This window comes from Esox lucius, chromosome 17 (assembly GCF_011004845.1).
Source record: "Esox lucius isolate fEsoLuc1 chromosome 17, fEsoLuc1.pri, whole genome shotgun sequence".
In the NCBI taxonomy this organism is placed as follows: Eukaryota; Metazoa; Chordata; class Actinopteri; order Esociformes; family Esocidae; genus Esox; species Esox lucius.
In genome coordinates, this window is record NC_047585.1 from 13,115,758 (window position 1) to 13,133,350 (window position 17,593).

The following is a 17,593-nucleotide window of genomic DNA, read 5'->3' on the forward strand; positions in this document are numbered from 1 at the left end:
GACATCTAATGAAAACCCCAAATTCAGTATCTCAGAAAATTTGAATATGAAATTGTATATGAGCCTCATCAGTCTGGTTTCCGGACAATCCATAGCACAGAAACTGCACTCCTCAAAGTCGTCATGACCTTCTCCTCTTTGCTATTGTCAGTTCCCTCAACATCCTGATTCACCTTGACCTGAGTGCTGCCTTTGACACTGTTAAACACCAGATTCGGCTCACCAGGCTCGAGGGGCTGGGCGTTGAGAGAACTGCACTCTCCTGGCTGATCTCACTAACGGAACCCATTACATTTCACTCAAAGGCCTAAACTCAGATTCAGCCACAGCTACTCAAGATGTCCCCCAAGGCTCAGTACTTGGTCCTCTACTCTTCATCATCTTCATCCTTCCCCTTGGTCAAATCCTCTGACACTTCAACTTTAATTTCCACTGCAATACGCTATATAAATCTCACATCAACCCACCTCTGACCCACTTTCTGCCTGACAGCAAAAACAGCATGTCATTAAACAGTGACAAAAGCATCGATGACACCATTATTTTTCCATCACCCATGCATATATCCTTGGCATCATTCTGGACTTTACACTCTTCTTTGATCAGCACATTAAAAAGACTGTAAAATCTTCATTCTTCCATCTCCACAACATTGCCAAACTCAGACCTTCCCTCTCCTGTCCTGCTGCTAAAACCCTAATACATGCGTTCATAGACTCCCGTTTTGACTACTGTAACTCCCTACTCACTGGCATCAAATCTACATCCCTCCATAAGCTCCAAAAAGTTAAAAACTCTGCGGCCAAACTACTCACTCACACTAAGAAAATGGCATTTAAAGGTCAATTTCCCACACCTGTGGCTTTTAAATTGCAAATAGTGTATGTGTATAAATATTCAATGAGTTTGTTAGCTCTCACGTGGATGCACTGAGTAGGCTACATACTGAGCCATGGGGTTCAGAAGAAAACTGTCAAAAGAACTGCGTAACAAGGTAATGGATCATTATAAAGATGGAAAAAAATATAAAAAGATATCCAATGCCTTGCAAATGCCAGTCAGTACTGTTCAATCACTTATTAAGAAGTGGATCTCATGATACCCAGCCAATGTCAGGTAGACCAAGAAAGATTTCAGCCAAAACTGCCAGAAGAATTTTTGAGAATACAAAGAAAAACCCACATGTAACCTTAGGAAAAATACAGGCTGCTCTAGGAAAAGACGGTGTGGTTGTTTCAAGGAGCACAATATGAAGACACTTGAACAAAAATTTGCTGCATGGTTGAGTTGCCAGATGCCACAAAAAAGCCTGGATACAATATGCCCAACAACACCTTGACACGCCTCACAGTTCTGGCACACTGTAATTTGGAATGACAAGACCAAAATGGAGCTTCATGGTCACAACCATAAGCGCTATGTTTGGAGAGGTTTCAACAAGGCCTATAGTGAACAGAAAACCACCCTCACTGTGAAGCATGTGAAGCGTGGTTCACTGATGTTTTGGGGGGGGGGGGGCACTGGGAATCTTGTGAAAATTGACGGCAAGCTGAATGCAGCATGTTATCAGAAGTACTGGTAGACATTTTGCATTCTTCTGCACGAAAGCTGTGCATGGGACGCACTTGGACTTTCCAGCAAGACAACGACCCTAAGCAAAAGCCAAGTTGACCCCCTAATGGTTACAGCAGAAAAGTTCTGGAGTGACCATCACAATCTCCTGACCTTAATATCATCGAGCCACTCTGAGGAGTTATATGTCGTGGAGCTCCACACCCTAGAGGGGCTTTAGCTCCTAGTGGTTTACCCTCATAATGCAAGATGCAACAGCCAATCAGGGCACGCCTGCCCCTATATGAGCCCAGAGAACCTTTGGCTGTCTCTGTCTTCCCTGCATGATTCTGATAACCACTTGTTACAACCGAGGTATGCAGCAAAGCATTTGTGCAGCCACAACACGCACAACCTTGAGGCGGATGGGCTACAACAGCAGAAGATCCCACCGGGTACCACTCATCTCCACTACAAATAGGAAAAAGAGGCTAAAATTTGCACGAGCTCACCAAAATTGGACAGTTGAAGACTGGAAGAATGTTGCCTGGTCTAATGAGTCTCGATTTCTGTTGAGACGTTCAGATGGTAGAGTCAGAATTTGGCGTAAACAGAATGAGAACATGGATCCATGTTCTCATACTTTAGGACCTTTAGTGCCAATTGGGGATCGTTTGAATGCCACGGCTTACCTGAGAATTGTTTCTGACCATGTCCATCCCTTTATGACCACCATGTACCCATCCTCTGATGGCTACTTCCAGCAGGATAATGCACCATGTCACAAAGCTCGAATCATTTCAAATTGGTTTCTTGAACATGACAATGAATTCACTGTACTGAAATGGCCCCCACAGTCACCAGATCTCAACCCAATAGAGCATCTTTGGGATGTGGTGGAACGGGAGCTTCGTGCCCTGGATGTGCATCCCACAAATCTCCATCAACTGCAAGATGCTATCCTATCAATATGGGCCAACATTTCTAAAGAATGCTTTCAGCACCTTGAATCAATGCCACATAGAATTAAGGCAGTTCTGAAGGCGAAAGGGGGTCAAACACAGTATTAGTATGGTGTTCCTAATAATCCTTTAGGTGAGTATATAATGCTTCCGTGTGGGTTGACGCCACATGAAGACAACATAGAAGCAATTCAATTTTTTACAAATACAAATAAAAATGTATAAATACATTAGAATTAAAACAAAGACTAAAATTAAAACATCAATAAAACAAGAGGGACTGTAATCACCAGAGGTGGACTGTAACCACCATAACAATAAAACAAGAGGGACATCATAAGAAAACATAGACTAAGAGAATAGAAATAGACAAAAAAACGAAATGAAAACATAACTGGTAGATTCCGTAGTACACTGCGTGCACAGTTATTAGGCAAGTTAGTATTCTGATCGTATTATTATTTCTATGCACATTTTCCAACTCCAAACCATATAAACTGGAATGCTCATTGAATTCAATCATTTTCAGTTGATATGTTTTTGTGTAATGAGGGTGTGGCAACAGTGAATAACACATTTTATCAAGGTGTGCATAATTATTAGGCCTCAGGTAAAATGGGCCAAAAAAGAGATTCAACTGATACTGAAAAGTCATAAATTGTAAAATGTCATTCAGAAGGATGCAATACTCTTGAAATAGCTAGACTATTGAGGCGTGACCACCAGACACTAAAACATTTTGTTGCGAATCGTCAATTGGGGTGCAAAAAATGCATGGAGAAGAAAAGATGCAATTGAACTGCAAAAGACTTAATAATAGCTGCAAAAGACTTAATAATTACCAGGAACCAATTATCCTCCAGTGCCACCATATTCCAGAACTGCAACCTACCTGGAGTGTCCAGAAGTACAAGGTGTCAAGTGCTCAGAGACATGGCCAAGGTCAAGAAGGCTGAAAGAAGACCACCACTGAATAAGATTCACACATTGAAGCATATTGATTGGGCAAAGAAATACATAAAGACAGATTTTTCAAAGGTTTTATGGACAGATGAAATGAGTGAGTGTTGATGGACCAGATGGATGGGCCTGTGGCTGGATCACTAATGGACACAGGGCACCACTTCGAGTCAGGCGCCAGCCAGGTGGAGGAGGAGTACTGGTGTGGGCTGCTATCATTAAGGATGAGATAGTTGGACCTTTTCGGGTTAAAGACTATACCATACCTACTGCCAGTTTCTGGAAGATACTTTCTTCAAACAGTGGTATTAGAAGAAGTCTTCAGCATTCAAGAAGGCCTTGTACTTTATGCAGGACTCCACTGTTGGCTAGCAAGCAAGGGCCTCAAAGATGCCTGAATAATGACCTGGCCCCCTTCCATTCCTGACTTAAATCCTATTGAGAACTTATCAAACATGAGATTTACAGTTAGGGAAGACCATAAACCTCTTTGAACAGCATTTGGGAGGCTGGGGTTGCTGCTTCAGTGGAAGTTGATGGTGAACAGATCAAGAAACTGACAAATTCCATGGATGGCAGGGTCATGGCAGTTATTGAAAAGAAGGGTGGCTGAATAGTTTTCACTGAATAGTTTTGAAAGGCCAGAAATGTTCATTTTGTGTTACTTATTTGTTGCCCTTCCTTCAAAAAATGTTCAAGTGAGTTGAAGTTGCATAATAATTCTCCATACTAATTGTTGCCTAATAATTGTGCAATGTATTCCCCTGAGAAAGATAAAAACTAAATTTTACCTCAGGTTTGAGGTAAAATTATATTTTGGATTGACTGTGAGCATATAAATAAAATAAATCTTGAGGAATACGATTTGCCTAATAATTGTACACGCAGTGTAGATTCCATGAGGAAACTATAAATCCGTTAAAATCAGAAAATCAGAAATGTATTTGAGGCCTAAACCGTTTAATTATGTTTTTCAGAGCCATTTAAGTACTGTGGTGAGGTCATTTTTCGATGAGAACGCTTGAGTTTACAAAATTGCTGAGTTGATTGAAGACAACCATCTCAATGATCTTGCATAGAGTGTGGGTATTGTTGATATTCCTGTTGAAGACTCTTGCTGTGTAACTCATAGATTTGTTTACAGATGTCATAGTGGACTTGAAGTTTCGTTTTTTTCTACATTTACAGTTGGATAAATAATGAATACGGGCTTAACACTAGAACCGCCAGGCCTTTTTTACCCCCTATAAATGCCAGAGCCGAACGCTGTTTGGCGTCATTTGCATACAAATCGTCCCTATTAGCATGGCCATTCTCCTCCGCAGCATCACCATCCAGCCAGAGCATTAGTTCATCCACTAGGTCATCATCAACCTACGCTATATAGAAGTCAAAAAATTTATTAATTACGAATATATATTTTTTAATGGTTAATTAATTTGTTAGTTTTGAAGGTTTCATCATACGAAAAAGACGAAAAGGAATACATAGAAAAGGACGAGGTCCAATATGAATAGACTGTAAACAGTGCGTATCTGCAGGTTTCTACTGGGGGTTGTAGTGGGGCTATCGAGTTGATTTCAACGATTCCTAGATTATGGCATATAATTTCTCTATAGGTGATATAAATAAATTATCGAAAAACCAATGAATTGTTAGAAAAAGGTCCGAAAGAGGTCCGAAATGAATTGGCTTTGTGCAATTTAATTTCTTTACCTACATAGATAATGCAGATTTACATTTTCCATTTCCATTTGATGAATTAGCCTACACAATAAGCGGAATATCCTATTGAAAAAAAGAAACCTGTTTGATAAGTAGGCTATATCATTTGTATTGTGTTTCAATAATAGCCTTATTACGTTTTCATTCATCTGGGAGTATCCATTGTTGTCATGCATTCAGTGAGGGGTGAATAGCCCCGGGGACCATTTGGGTACCATCGCTAAGTGGCGTGGGATGTTGGCCGATTAAGTCGGAAAACAGGGTAAAAAAAACAGGTACATTTTCTCTAAATAGTTTTCTGTTCATCAGTTTAGAATTCTGAAAAAGGGAAATTTTTATATACGCCTATTTAGGAAAATTCATGGAAAAGCAATCCAGGAGTTAATTCAAAAGCAATCCAGGAGTTTTTTCATTCAAAGAAGTGGTATATTCTGCAGGGGCCGAGTTAATCAACTGATCTCAACCCGATCGAGGATGTATTTCACTTGCTGAAGACAAAAGACAGAAAGACCCACAAACAAAAAACAACTGAAGATAGCTGCAGTAAAGACCTGGCAAAGCATCACAAAGGAGGAAACCCAGCATTTGATGTCCATGCATTCCAGACTTCAAGCAGACATTGCCTGCAAAGGATTCTCAACAATGTATTAAAATGTGTATTTATGATTGCGTTAATTATTCACTCCAAAATGTCAGGTTCTCATCAGAACTCAATTAATTGCAGTGTCTGCCAAAATGTTCATTCTTGTCTCCATGCGCAGAGCTAAAACTTTCCCTAGCCTCTGCCTTCTTGACCTTCAAAATGAATTGAAATTGACAAATAAAACTGAAAGCAACATGCACCTGGGTTAATAGAATGAATCCACACATACAGTGGATAAAAAGTCTACACACCCCTGTTAAAATGCTAGGTTCTTGTGATGTAAAAAGAAAACAGTTTTCCACCTTTAATGTATAACGTGAACAATTAAATTGAAAAACAAACTGAAATCTTTGAAGGGGAAAAATTAAAAGATTCAAAACTCACAATAACCTGGTTGCATAAGTGTGCACACCCTTAAACTAATACTTTGTTGAATCACCTTTTGATTTTATTACAACACTCTTTTTGGGTAGGAGTCTATTAGCATGGTACACCTTGACGTGGCAATATTTGCCTAGTTTTCTTTGCAAAAGTGCTCCAAATCTGTCAGAGTGCGAGGATATCTCCTGTGCATAGCCCTCTTCAGATCACCCCACAGATGTTCAATTGGATTCAGGAATGGGCCGGGCCATTCCAAAACGTTGATCTTCTTCCGTTGAAGCCATGCTTTTGTGGATTTGGATGTGGGATTTTGTGTCGTTGCCGTGCTGAAAGGTGGAGTTCCTCTTTATCTTCAGCTTTCTAATGGACGCCTGAAGGTTTTGTTCCACAATTGCCTGGTATTTGGAACTCTTCATGAGTTCCTCCACCCTGACTAAGGCCTTGGTTCCAACTGAAGAAAAACAGCACCAAAGCATGATGCTGCCACCACCATGCTTCACTGTGGGTATGGTGTTCTTTGGGTGATGTGCAGTGTTGTTTTTGCACCAAACATACCTTTTGGAATTATGGCCAAAAAGTTCAACCTTGGTTTCATCAGACTATAGCACATTTTCCCATGTACTTTTGGGGGACTTGATGTATGTTTTTGCAAACTTAATTTTAAAATGAAAAAAAGGAGAGAAATCGACTTGGATGTCCCCATTTAGATGGCAACGTAAATGTGTTAATTTGTGGGGAGGTGGAGTATGTGAGCTGGCCTACTTTTCTGTGAATATTTTGGAAAATCATTCAATTTCGTCACTGATTTTGGTATGTTGAATTTGGCCATCCCAACTGCATTTTCATCTAATAGTACTGTGGCATATTGTAATGAATCAAGGGGACAGAGGAGGATCCAAGTGCAGAGCACAGTGTTTATTTCAGAGAAACAAGGGAGATAGCAAGAATCGTGGTCAGCTGGCAGAAGTACAGATCGGGCGAGGCAGTAGCGAAGTAGTGGACAGGCAAGGGTCAGATACGGACGGGGGACGCAGAACCAGGCGATGGTACCAGAGGGGCCAAGGCGAAAATACGTAGTCGGTGAGGTGTATCCAAAGCAAGGGTCGTAGGCAGGTATCCAGGTCTCTGTAACAATAGAGAAGTTCACACTAAGCACTTGGGGGGATGTCTGGCTTAAGTACCGTGACAGGTGGGAAACAACAAGCGACAGGTCCATCCATCCATCCATCTTCTTCCGCTTATCCGGGGCCGGGTCGCAGGGGCAGCAGTCTAAGCAGGGATGCCCAGACTTCCCTCTCCCTAGACACATCTCTAAGGGATCGCCCAGCCACCTTGCGGAGAAAGCTCATTTCGGCCGCCTGTATCCGGGATCTTGTCTTTTCGGTCATGACCCAAAGCTCATGACCATAGGTGAGAGTAGGAACGTAGATTGACTGGTAAATCGAGAGCTTCACTTTGCGGCTCAGCTCTTTCTTCACAGACCAATACATCGACCGCATTACTGCAGAAGCTGCACCGATCCGTCTGTCAATCTTCCGTTCCATCCTTCCCTCACTCGTGAACAAGACCTTAAACAAGATACTTAAACTCCTCCACTTGAGGCAAGAACTCTCCACCAACCTGAAGTGGGCAAGCCACCCTTTTCCGACTGAGGACCATGGCCTTGGATTTGGTGGTACTGATTTTCATCCCAACCGCTTCACACTCAGCTGCAAACCGTCCCAGTGCATACTGAAGGTTCTGGTTTGAAGGGGCCAACACGACAACATCATCTGCAAAGAGCAGAGACGAAATTGTGTGGTCCCCAAACCTGACACCCTCCGGCCCCTGGCTGCGCCTAGAAATTCTGTCCATAAAAATTACGAACAGAACTGGCGACAAAGGGTAGCCCTGCTGTCACGTGCACTGATGGACACCCTTATGCTTGAACATGGTGTTCGTTATAGACAAACTGTGACTAGCACAGAAGTCCAATAACTGAACACCGCTCGGGTTCAGATCAGGGGGGCCGTTCCTCCCAATCACGCCCCTCCAGGTGTCACTGTCGTTGCCCACGTGGGCGTTGAAGTCCCCCAGTAGAACGATAGAGTCCCCAGTCGGAGCACTTTCCAGCACCCCTCCCAGAGACTCCAAGAAGGTTGGGTACTCTGCACTGCCGTTTGGCCCGTAGGCACAAACAACAGTGAGAGACCTATCCCCGACCCATTGGCGCAGGGAAACGACCCTCGTTCACTGGGGTATACTCCAACACATGGCGGCAGAGTTGGGGGGCTATAAGCAAACCCACACCAGCCCGCTGCCTCTCACCATGGGCAACTCCAGAGTGGTGAAGAGTCCATCCTCTCTCAAGGAGTGTGGTTCCAGAGCCCAAGCCGTGCGTAGAGGTGATCCCGACTATCTCTAGTAGGAACCTCTCAACCTCACGCACAATCTCAAGCTCCTTCCCCGCAAGCGAGGTGACGTTCCACGTCCCTAGAGCTAGTTTCCATGTCCAGAGATCGGGTTGTCAAGGCCCCCGCCTTTGACTGCCACCCGATCCTCTACGCACCAACCCTTTATGGTCCCTCCTGCAGGTGGTGAGCCCATGGGAAGGTGGCCCCACATCGCTCCTGAGCCCGGCCGGACCCCGTGGTTAATCAATATTTAGCGGAATGAGACCTGCCTGCATGGGCGTGGCCAGGTGCCTGTGAGCATGTGTTGTGCTGGGGAGAGTGTGGGGCACTCATGGGAGTCACAGATCTTACAGTACCCCCCCTCCATGGGCGGCTCCCGATGCCTGTGGAAAAGGGAAAGGAGGATGAACCCGTGGGCATGGAGCAGGGCGAACTGGACGAGCGCCATGGAACTCCTGGACGTCACAAGACGGGACCCAGGACTGCTCATCCGAACCATAACCCACCCAGTCCACCAGGTACCACAACCCACCACCCCGGCACCGGGAATCCAAAATGGCTGCCACAACATGGACCAGATCCCCATCCACCACCAGCGGAGGAGCTGCCATTAGGGGCGCCACAGGGGGATGCAGAGGGCTGTACTAAAAACCAAGGACACACTGAAAGGGCGTTGAGACGGAGAGAGGAATTGATAATGGAATTCTGGGCATAGTCTGCCCAAGCGAGGTTGCGGCTCCAGTCGTGAGGTTGGCGAGAGCACTGCTGACAGAGACACTTCCCAATCTCCTGATTCAGGTGCTCCGTCTGTCCGTTGGTCTCCAGATGGTACACCGTGGAGAGACTGATGGACACACCTGGCTGTTCACAAAAGGCCTGCCAAACCCTTGAGGTTAATTGGGACCATCGTTCTGACACATTCTCTGGTATGCCAAACTGCCGGAACACCTGCTGAAACACACATTCCGCCATTTCCATCGCTGTGGGCAGGTGGGGAAGAGGGATTAATCGACACATTTTGGAGTGAACCCAGAGGACTCAGGTAAGTCAGTGATGAAATCTATCGTCAGGTGAGACCAGGGCTAATATGTTGTGGGTAAGGGTTCTAGCTTACCTGTGGGCAGCTGACATGGTTTCTTCTAACAGGCGCAGGTGGGACAGGATAGGACGTAGTCCCAAATGTCGTCGGCCAACGAGGACCACCAGTGTTGCCTTCTGAAAATTTTCGTGGTGCCTGTAATCCCGGGATGTCCAGACCCGAAGGACGTATGGCACCACTGCATAAGCTGAGCGCGAACCGAAGTAGGAACATAGGTCTTACCCAGGGGTGTGTCCGGTGGTGCTGGGTCTGATCATTGGATGGTGGCCTGGATGTCCCATCGCACTGATAGAGGAGGATGGGAGGATAGGGTCTGGAGCGGGATGAAAGGTTGGTGGGTCAAACTGTCAAGACAATGCATCGGCCTTGACATTACGTTTACCTGGTATGTAGGTGATGGTAAATCAATTACGTTTGGGCCAATTACGCACCAAAGTTACCTTGGTCATCCATCCCTAATCCTCCAGGGGTCAACACGGATCCGAGGAACCACACTATGGTGACATGGAACTCGCTTTTCTCCCACTTGACCTACAGGTGATGGGTGTGGAGCCAATGCAGGACCTGGCTCACGTGCAAGATGTGTTCCTGGAGAGAGTCAAAATAGATCAGGATATCATCTATATAGACAATGCCAAAGTGGTTGATTATGTCGACGAAGAGGTTGTTTATAAACGACTGAAACACAGCAGGTGCGTTCTTGAGCACATATGGCATCAGCAGGTACTCATAGTGACCCCTGGGGGTGATGAAAGTGGTTTTACATTCATCCCCCTCCTGTATCCGGATCAGGTTGTATGTGCCTCATAGGTCCAGTTTGGTGTATATGGAGGCTCTACCCACCTGTTCCAGGGCGGCTGGGATTATAGGCAGTGGGTACCGGTTCTTGATAGTCAGATAGTCCAGAGAGCGGGTTAATCGATGCAGGACCGGAGACCACCGTCCTTCTTTCCAACGAAAAAAAAGCTGGATGTGGCTTGAGACGTGCATTTCCTCTAGCATTTCATCTATGTGGTGATTCATGGCCTTTTGTTCAGGGATGGACAGAGGATAGATTCAACTCTTAGGTGGTGCCAGCCCCAGGAGGATGTATATCACGCAGTCATAGGGCCGATGAGGGGTAGAACAGAAGCCTTAGCCTTCGAAAACATATCCCAGTACTGATTATACACCGCAGAGATGGGACTGGTGACGGTGAATGCCAAGTCCTCTATAGAAAAGGCACAACACATCGCCTGGAAACAGGAAGGGTACCACTCCGTGAGGTGAGTGACCAGGCCAGTGCTGAGGGGTTGTCCATCCAGCGAATTAATCCTAAAGGGAGGTTGGACAGGGATTAATGTGACACCCAATAGACGTACGAGCTGGACATCAATGAAACTGACTGCAGCCCCCGAGTCCATGAGAGCTGCTAGTTGTCTAGTCTGGACCCGGTTCCGGAGGGTAGCCGGAACGCTTATTTGACAGTTAGAAATGTTTAGGAGAACAGAAGCATCCACCCTGACCGCTGAGGAGGAAGCATGGTCCGGCGGTCTGGAGGGACAAACTGGGCAGTGGCGAACGACATGGTCCCCTTCTCCGCAATACAGGCACAACCGCCCCAAAACCGTTGTTCGCTTTCGGTGGCTGAGAGGGGAGCACACCCCGGCTGCATGGGTTCCGGACCTCTGGGAGGCGAGGTAACAGGTGGCACCCCAGTGCACGCCGGGTCCACGGAGGACCACACCAGTCGGCGGTCCACCAACAAACAGTCAATGGCGATAGACGCCTGTATGTATCGGTCGAGATCAGTGATGTCCCGTCTGCACGCTAGCTCCGCCTGCAATTTCCATTTCAGCCCTTGGCAATACCCGGGGGAGTAAAGCAGGTTTGCTCCATCCACTTCCTGCTGCCAGAGTGCGGAACCCTAGTGCATACTCCGTTGCAGGGCGACGCCCTTGTTTGATGTTGTACATCTCATCCCCGGTGGTACGCCCAGAGGCGGAATGATCGAACATCTCCTTGAACAGCTCATGAAACCAGGATTCGGAGGCTAGCTCAGGACTGCGTGCGTTCCACAGAGCGGTGGCCCACTCCAGCACCTTGCCAGTAAGTTGCGAAATTATAAAACCCACTCTGTTTTTATTGGATGCAAAGTCAGTGGTCAAGGTACAGGCTACACTGCATCAGGAACCCCTGGCATTTCCCTGGGGACCCGTCATACTTGGTGGGCATAGCGACGGCAGACCGAGGGGAGGCTGTAGCAAACCTTGGGTTTATCTGGGGTAACAGGTTGCATAGCTGATTGATCCTGTCCTCCTGCTGAGACAGGCGCTGGTGCAGCTCTGAATCCATGGATCAGTGAGAGATTCTGTAATGAATCAAGGGCATGGAGTGAGATCCAAGTGCAGAGAACAGTGTTTAATTCGGAGACACAAAGGAAGTAACAGGAATTGTGGTCTTTAGGCAGGGTCGAGCACAACAGGCAGAAGTACAGGTCGGGCGAGGCAGTAGCGAAGTAGTGGATAGGCAAGGGTCAGATACAGGCGAGGGCAGCAGAACCAGGCAACGGTACCAGAGGGGCGAAGGCGAAAAGATGTAGTCAGTGAGGCATATCCAAAGCCAAAGTTGTAGGCAGGTATCCAGGTCACTGTAACAATAGAAGTTCAAACTAATCAGACAATCAAACAATCTCTCACAAAGGTCTGGTGGGGATGTCTGGCTTAAGTACAGAGGCATACCGAGACAACAAGCGACAGGTGTTCTGGGTTAAATCAATATTCAGGGGAATGAGACCTGCCCCTGTCGGCGTGGTCAGGTGCATGTGAGCGTGTGTTATGAAGGGGAGAGTGTGGGGATCTTACACATATGTGTCTTTGTCAACATTTTGTACTTGCATCTTAAACATTCCCCAAATATTGAGTATGTGCAGCCTTATGATATGTCATTGTGGTCTATTGCCATAGAAAACCCGACTTCAGCTCAAACCCTGCAACCTGCAAATTTCCAACCCCGGAATACAAACTTCCCTACTTCGACTGTTGCACCCGGTTAGTACAGTGTTAACTTTGGATAAAGGATTCACTGTCTTCTTCGAATATGATTATCTTTGTTATTATTATATGTTACATTTAGCCAAATGGAAATATCAAGAAGTTTAACCAATGTTAATTTATGACTTTTGTGTTCATTACCAATTTGTGGTTCATTACTTTCGTAGTCTATAAATATTTGGCTAAATAATGATATCATTGTCTCCTGTAGCGGATAGCTCTGTGTTGTTCTCCTGTGGAGGTCAACAGTGTCCAGCAGGTCAGGATTGTTCATCTGCCAACACCTGCTATGACCCTTGTCAGAGCTACACATCTCTAAATGACTCCTGGCGCTCCACCAATAATACCGACCAATCCAACGTACACTGTGACCAGAATCTGCAGTGGCAGGGCTGGTACCGGATGTTCCTAGAGGGCACAAGCGTGTGAATGCCAGATTACTGTGTACCGATACAACGATGTGGAACACATGCTCCAATGTGGATAGATGGAACTCATCCCTCTATCCAGGATAAGGTGGTCCAGAGGGGAGTCTGTGGTAGTTGGACTTCAGGATGTTGTACTTTTAGGTCAAATCCCATCCACATCAAAGCCTGTCCTGGAAACTACTATGTTTACAAATTTGTCACTTCCAACAACTGCTTTCTTGCTTACTGTGCAGGTAACTCATTCCCTTGTTATTCTATTTAAGCTGCTACAATACTTTGACAGATATATTCGTTAACAGGCCTGCTTACGCTTGTCTGAAATATGAGTCTAATCAGATACCAAGAGACGTGTAGGTACAGACATACTCTAACTCTGATCTGTCAAGAAGAGAAGGTTTGTAAGGCAGGCAGGTATAGGTAGTTTCTGAAAATCATTCATTATGGTCCTTGGTTTTGGTATTTTAAATGTGGTCACCCCAAATGTATTTCCCTCTAATAGTGTCTAGTGTCATGTGTCCTTGTCAACATTTTATACTTGCAGATATCCTAACCATTGCCATAATTTAGAGTTTGTGCATCCTTTTTGATATTTCTTTGTGTTCTATTGCCATAGAAAACACAACTTCAGCTCAAAGAGTGCAACCTGCTACTACCCAACCAATGCAACCTGCAACTACCCAACCCCAAAATACAAACTTCCCTACTTCGACTGTTGCACCCGGTTAGTAAAGTGTTAACTTTGGATAAAGGATTCACTGTCTTCTTCTAATATGATTATCTTTGTTATTTTTATATGTTACATTTAGCCAAATGGAAATATCAAGGAGTTTAACCAGAGTTAAATCATGACTTTTGTGGTTTATTACCAATTTGTGGTTCATTACTTTCGTAGTCTATAAATATTTGGCTAAATAATGATATCATTGTCTCCTGTAGCGGATAGCTCTGTGTTGTTCTCCTGTGGAGGTCAACAGTGTCCAGCAGGTCAGGATTGTTCATCTGCCAACACCTGCTATGACCCTTGTCAGAGCTACACATCTCTAAATGACTCTTGGCGCTCCACCAATAATACCGACCAATCCAACCTACACTGTGACCAGAATCTGCAGTGGCAGGGCTGGTACCGGATGTTCCTAGAGGGCACAAGCGTGCGAATGCCAGATTACTGTGTACCGATACAACGATGTGGAACACATGCTCCAATGTGGATAGATGGAACTCATCCCTCTATCCAGGATAAGGTGGTCCAGAGGGGAGTCTGTGGTAGTTGGACTTCAGGATGTTGTACTTTTAGGTCAAATCCCATCCACATCAAAGCCTGTCCTGGAAACTACTATGTTTACAAATTTGTCACTTCCAACAACTGCTTTCTTGCTTACTGTGCAGGTAACTCATTCCCTTGTTATTCTATTTAAGCTGCTACAATACTTTGACAGATATATTCGTTAACAGGCCTGCTTACGCTTGTCTGAAATATGAGTCTAATCAGATACCAAGAGACGTGTAGGTACAGACATACTCTAACTCTGATCTGTCAAGAAGAGAAGGTTTGTAAGGCAGGCAGGTATAGGTAGTTTCTGAAAATCATTCATTATGGTCCTTGGTTTTGGTATTTTAAATGTGGTCACCCCAAATGTATTTCCCTCTAATAGTGTCTAGTGTCATGTGTCCTTGTCAACATTTTATACTTGCAGATATCCTAACCATTGCCATAATTTAGAGTTTGTGCATCCTTTTTGATATTTCTTTGTGTTCTATTGCCATAGAAAACACAACTTCAGCTCAAAGAGTGCAACCTGCTACTACCCAACCAATGCAACCTGCAACTACCCAACCCCAAAATACAAACTTCCCTACTTCGACTGTTGCACCCGGTTAGTAAAGTGTTAACTTTGGATAAAGGATTCACTGTCTTCTTCTAATATGATTATCTTTGTTATTTTTATATGTTACATTTAGCCAAATGGAAATATCAAGGAGTTTAACCAGAGTTAAATCATGACTTTTGTGGTTTATTACCAATTTGTGGTTCATTACTTTCGTAGTCTATAAATATTTGGCTAAATAATGATATCATTGTCTCCTGTAGCGGATAGCTCTGTGTTGTTCTCCTGTGGAGCTCAACAGTGTCCAGCAGGTCAGGATTGTTCATCTGCCAACACCTGCTATGACCCTTGTCAGAGCTACACATCTCTAAATGACTCTTGGCGCTCCACCAATAATACCGACCAATCCAACCTACACTGTGACCAGAATCTGCAGTGGCAGGGCTGGTACCGGATGTTCCTAGAGGGCACAAGCGTGCGAATGCCAGATTACTGTGTACCGATACAACGATGTGGAACACATGCTCCAATGTGGATAGATGGAACTCATCCCTCTATCCAGGATAAGGTGGTCCAGAGGGGAGTCTGTGGTAGTTGGACTTCAGGATGTTGTACTTTTAGGTCAAATCCCATCCACATCAAAGCCTGTCCTGGAAACTACTATGTTTACAAATTTGTCACTTCCAACAACTGCCATCTTGCTTACTGTGCAGGTAACTCATTCCCTTGTTATTCTATTTATGCTGCTATAATACTTTGACAGATTCAGTGGGGAGAACACGGATTTGATACACTGCCGATTTTGCAGGTTTTCCCACTTACAAAGCATGTAGAAGTTTGCATTTTATTGCATGACATAAGTATTTGATCACCTACCTAACCATTAAGAATTCCGCCTCTCACAGACCTGTTAGTTTTTCTTTAAGAACCCCTCCTGTTCTCCACTCATTACCTGTATTAACTGCACCTGTTTGAACTCGTTACCTGGATAAAAGACACCTGTCCACACACTCAATCAAACAGACTCCAACCTTTCCACAATTTCCAAGACCAGAGAGCTGTGTAAGCACATCAGGGATAAAATTGTAGACTTGCACAAGGCTGGGATGGACTGCAGGACAATAGGCAAGCAGCTTGGTGAGAATGCAACAACTGTTGGCGCAATTATTAGAAAACGGAAGAAGTTCAAGATGACGGTCAATCTCCCTCGGTCTGGAGCTCCATGCAAGATCTCACCTCGTGGGGCATTAATGATCATTTTGAAGGTGAGGGATCAGCCCAGAACTACGCGGCAGGACCTGGTCAATGACCTGAAAAGAAGCTGGGACCACAATCTCAAAGAAAACCATTAGTAACATGTTATGCCGTCATGGATTAAAATCCTGCAGCGCACGCAAGGTACCCCTGCTCAAGCCAGCGCATGTCCAGGCCCGTCTGAAGTTTGCAATTTTCCATCTGGATGATTTACAGGAGGAATGGGAGAAGGTCATGTGGTCTGATGAGACTTAAATAGAGCTTTTTGGTCAAAACTCCACTTGCCGTGTTTGGAGGAAGAAGGAGGATGAGTACAACCCCAAGAACACCATCCCAACCGTGAAGCATGGAGGTGGAAACATCATTCTTTGGGGATTCTTTCCTGCAAAGGGGACAGGACGACTGCACCGTATTGAGGGGAGGATGGATGGGGCCATGTATCGCGAGATCTTGGCCAACAACCTCCTTCCCTCTGTAAGAGCATTGAAGATGGGTCGTGGCTGGGTCTTCCAGCATGACAACGACCCGAAACACACAGCCAGTGCAACTAAGGAGTGGCTCCGTAAGATGCATCTCAAGGTCCTGGAGTGGCCTAGCCAGTCTCCAGACCTGAACCCAATAGAAAATCTTTGGAGGGAGCTGAAAGTCCGTATTGCCCAGCTACAGCCCCGAACCCTGAAGGTCTGTATGGAGGAGTGGGCCAAAATCCCTGCTGCAGTGTGTGCAAACCTGATCAAGAACTACAGGAAACGTAGGATCTCTGTAATTGCAAACAAAGGTTTCTGTACCAAATATTAAGTTCTGCTTTTCTGATGCATCAAATACTTATGTCATGCAATAAAATGCAAATTCATTACTTAAATCATACAATGTGATTTTTCTGGATTTTTGTTTTAAATTCCATCACTCACAGTTGAAGAGTACCTATGATAAAAATTACAGACTTCTACTTGCTTTGTAAGGGGGAAAACCTGCAAAATCGGCAGTTTATCAAATACTTGTTCTCCCCACTGTAAATGTGGTCACCTCTACTGTATTTCCTTCTAATAATATCTAGTGTCATGTGTTCTTGTCAACATTTTGTACTTGAAGATATCCTAAACATTGCCATAATTTAGAGTTTGTGCAGCCTTTTGATATTTCTTTGTGTTCTATTGCCATAGAAAACACAACTTCAGCTCAAAGAGTGCAACCTGCTACTACCCAACCAATGCAACCTGTAACTACTCAACCCTGGAATACAAACTTCCCTATTTCGACTGTTGCACCCGGTTAGTACAGTGTTAACTTTGGATAAAGGATTGACTGTCTTCTTCAAATGTGATACCTTTGTTATTAT

At 44.8% G+C, this 17,593-nt stretch overlaps 1 protein-coding gene across 1 annotated transcript in view; it reads left to right on the forward strand.

Moving 5' to 3' along the window:
• Positions 1–17,593, forward strand: part of LOC105025409 — a 228,899-nt gene that overhangs the window by 172,219 nt on the left and 39,087 nt on the right. The window contains 6 exon segments of the mRNA XM_034287261.1: positions 12,958–13,407; positions 13,788–13,895; positions 14,111–14,560; positions 14,941–15,048; positions 15,264–15,713; positions 17,418–17,525. Coding sequence (XP_034143152.1) covers positions 12,958–13,407; positions 13,788–13,895; positions 14,111–14,560; positions 14,941–15,048; positions 15,264–15,713; positions 17,418–17,525 — 1,674 coding nt within the window.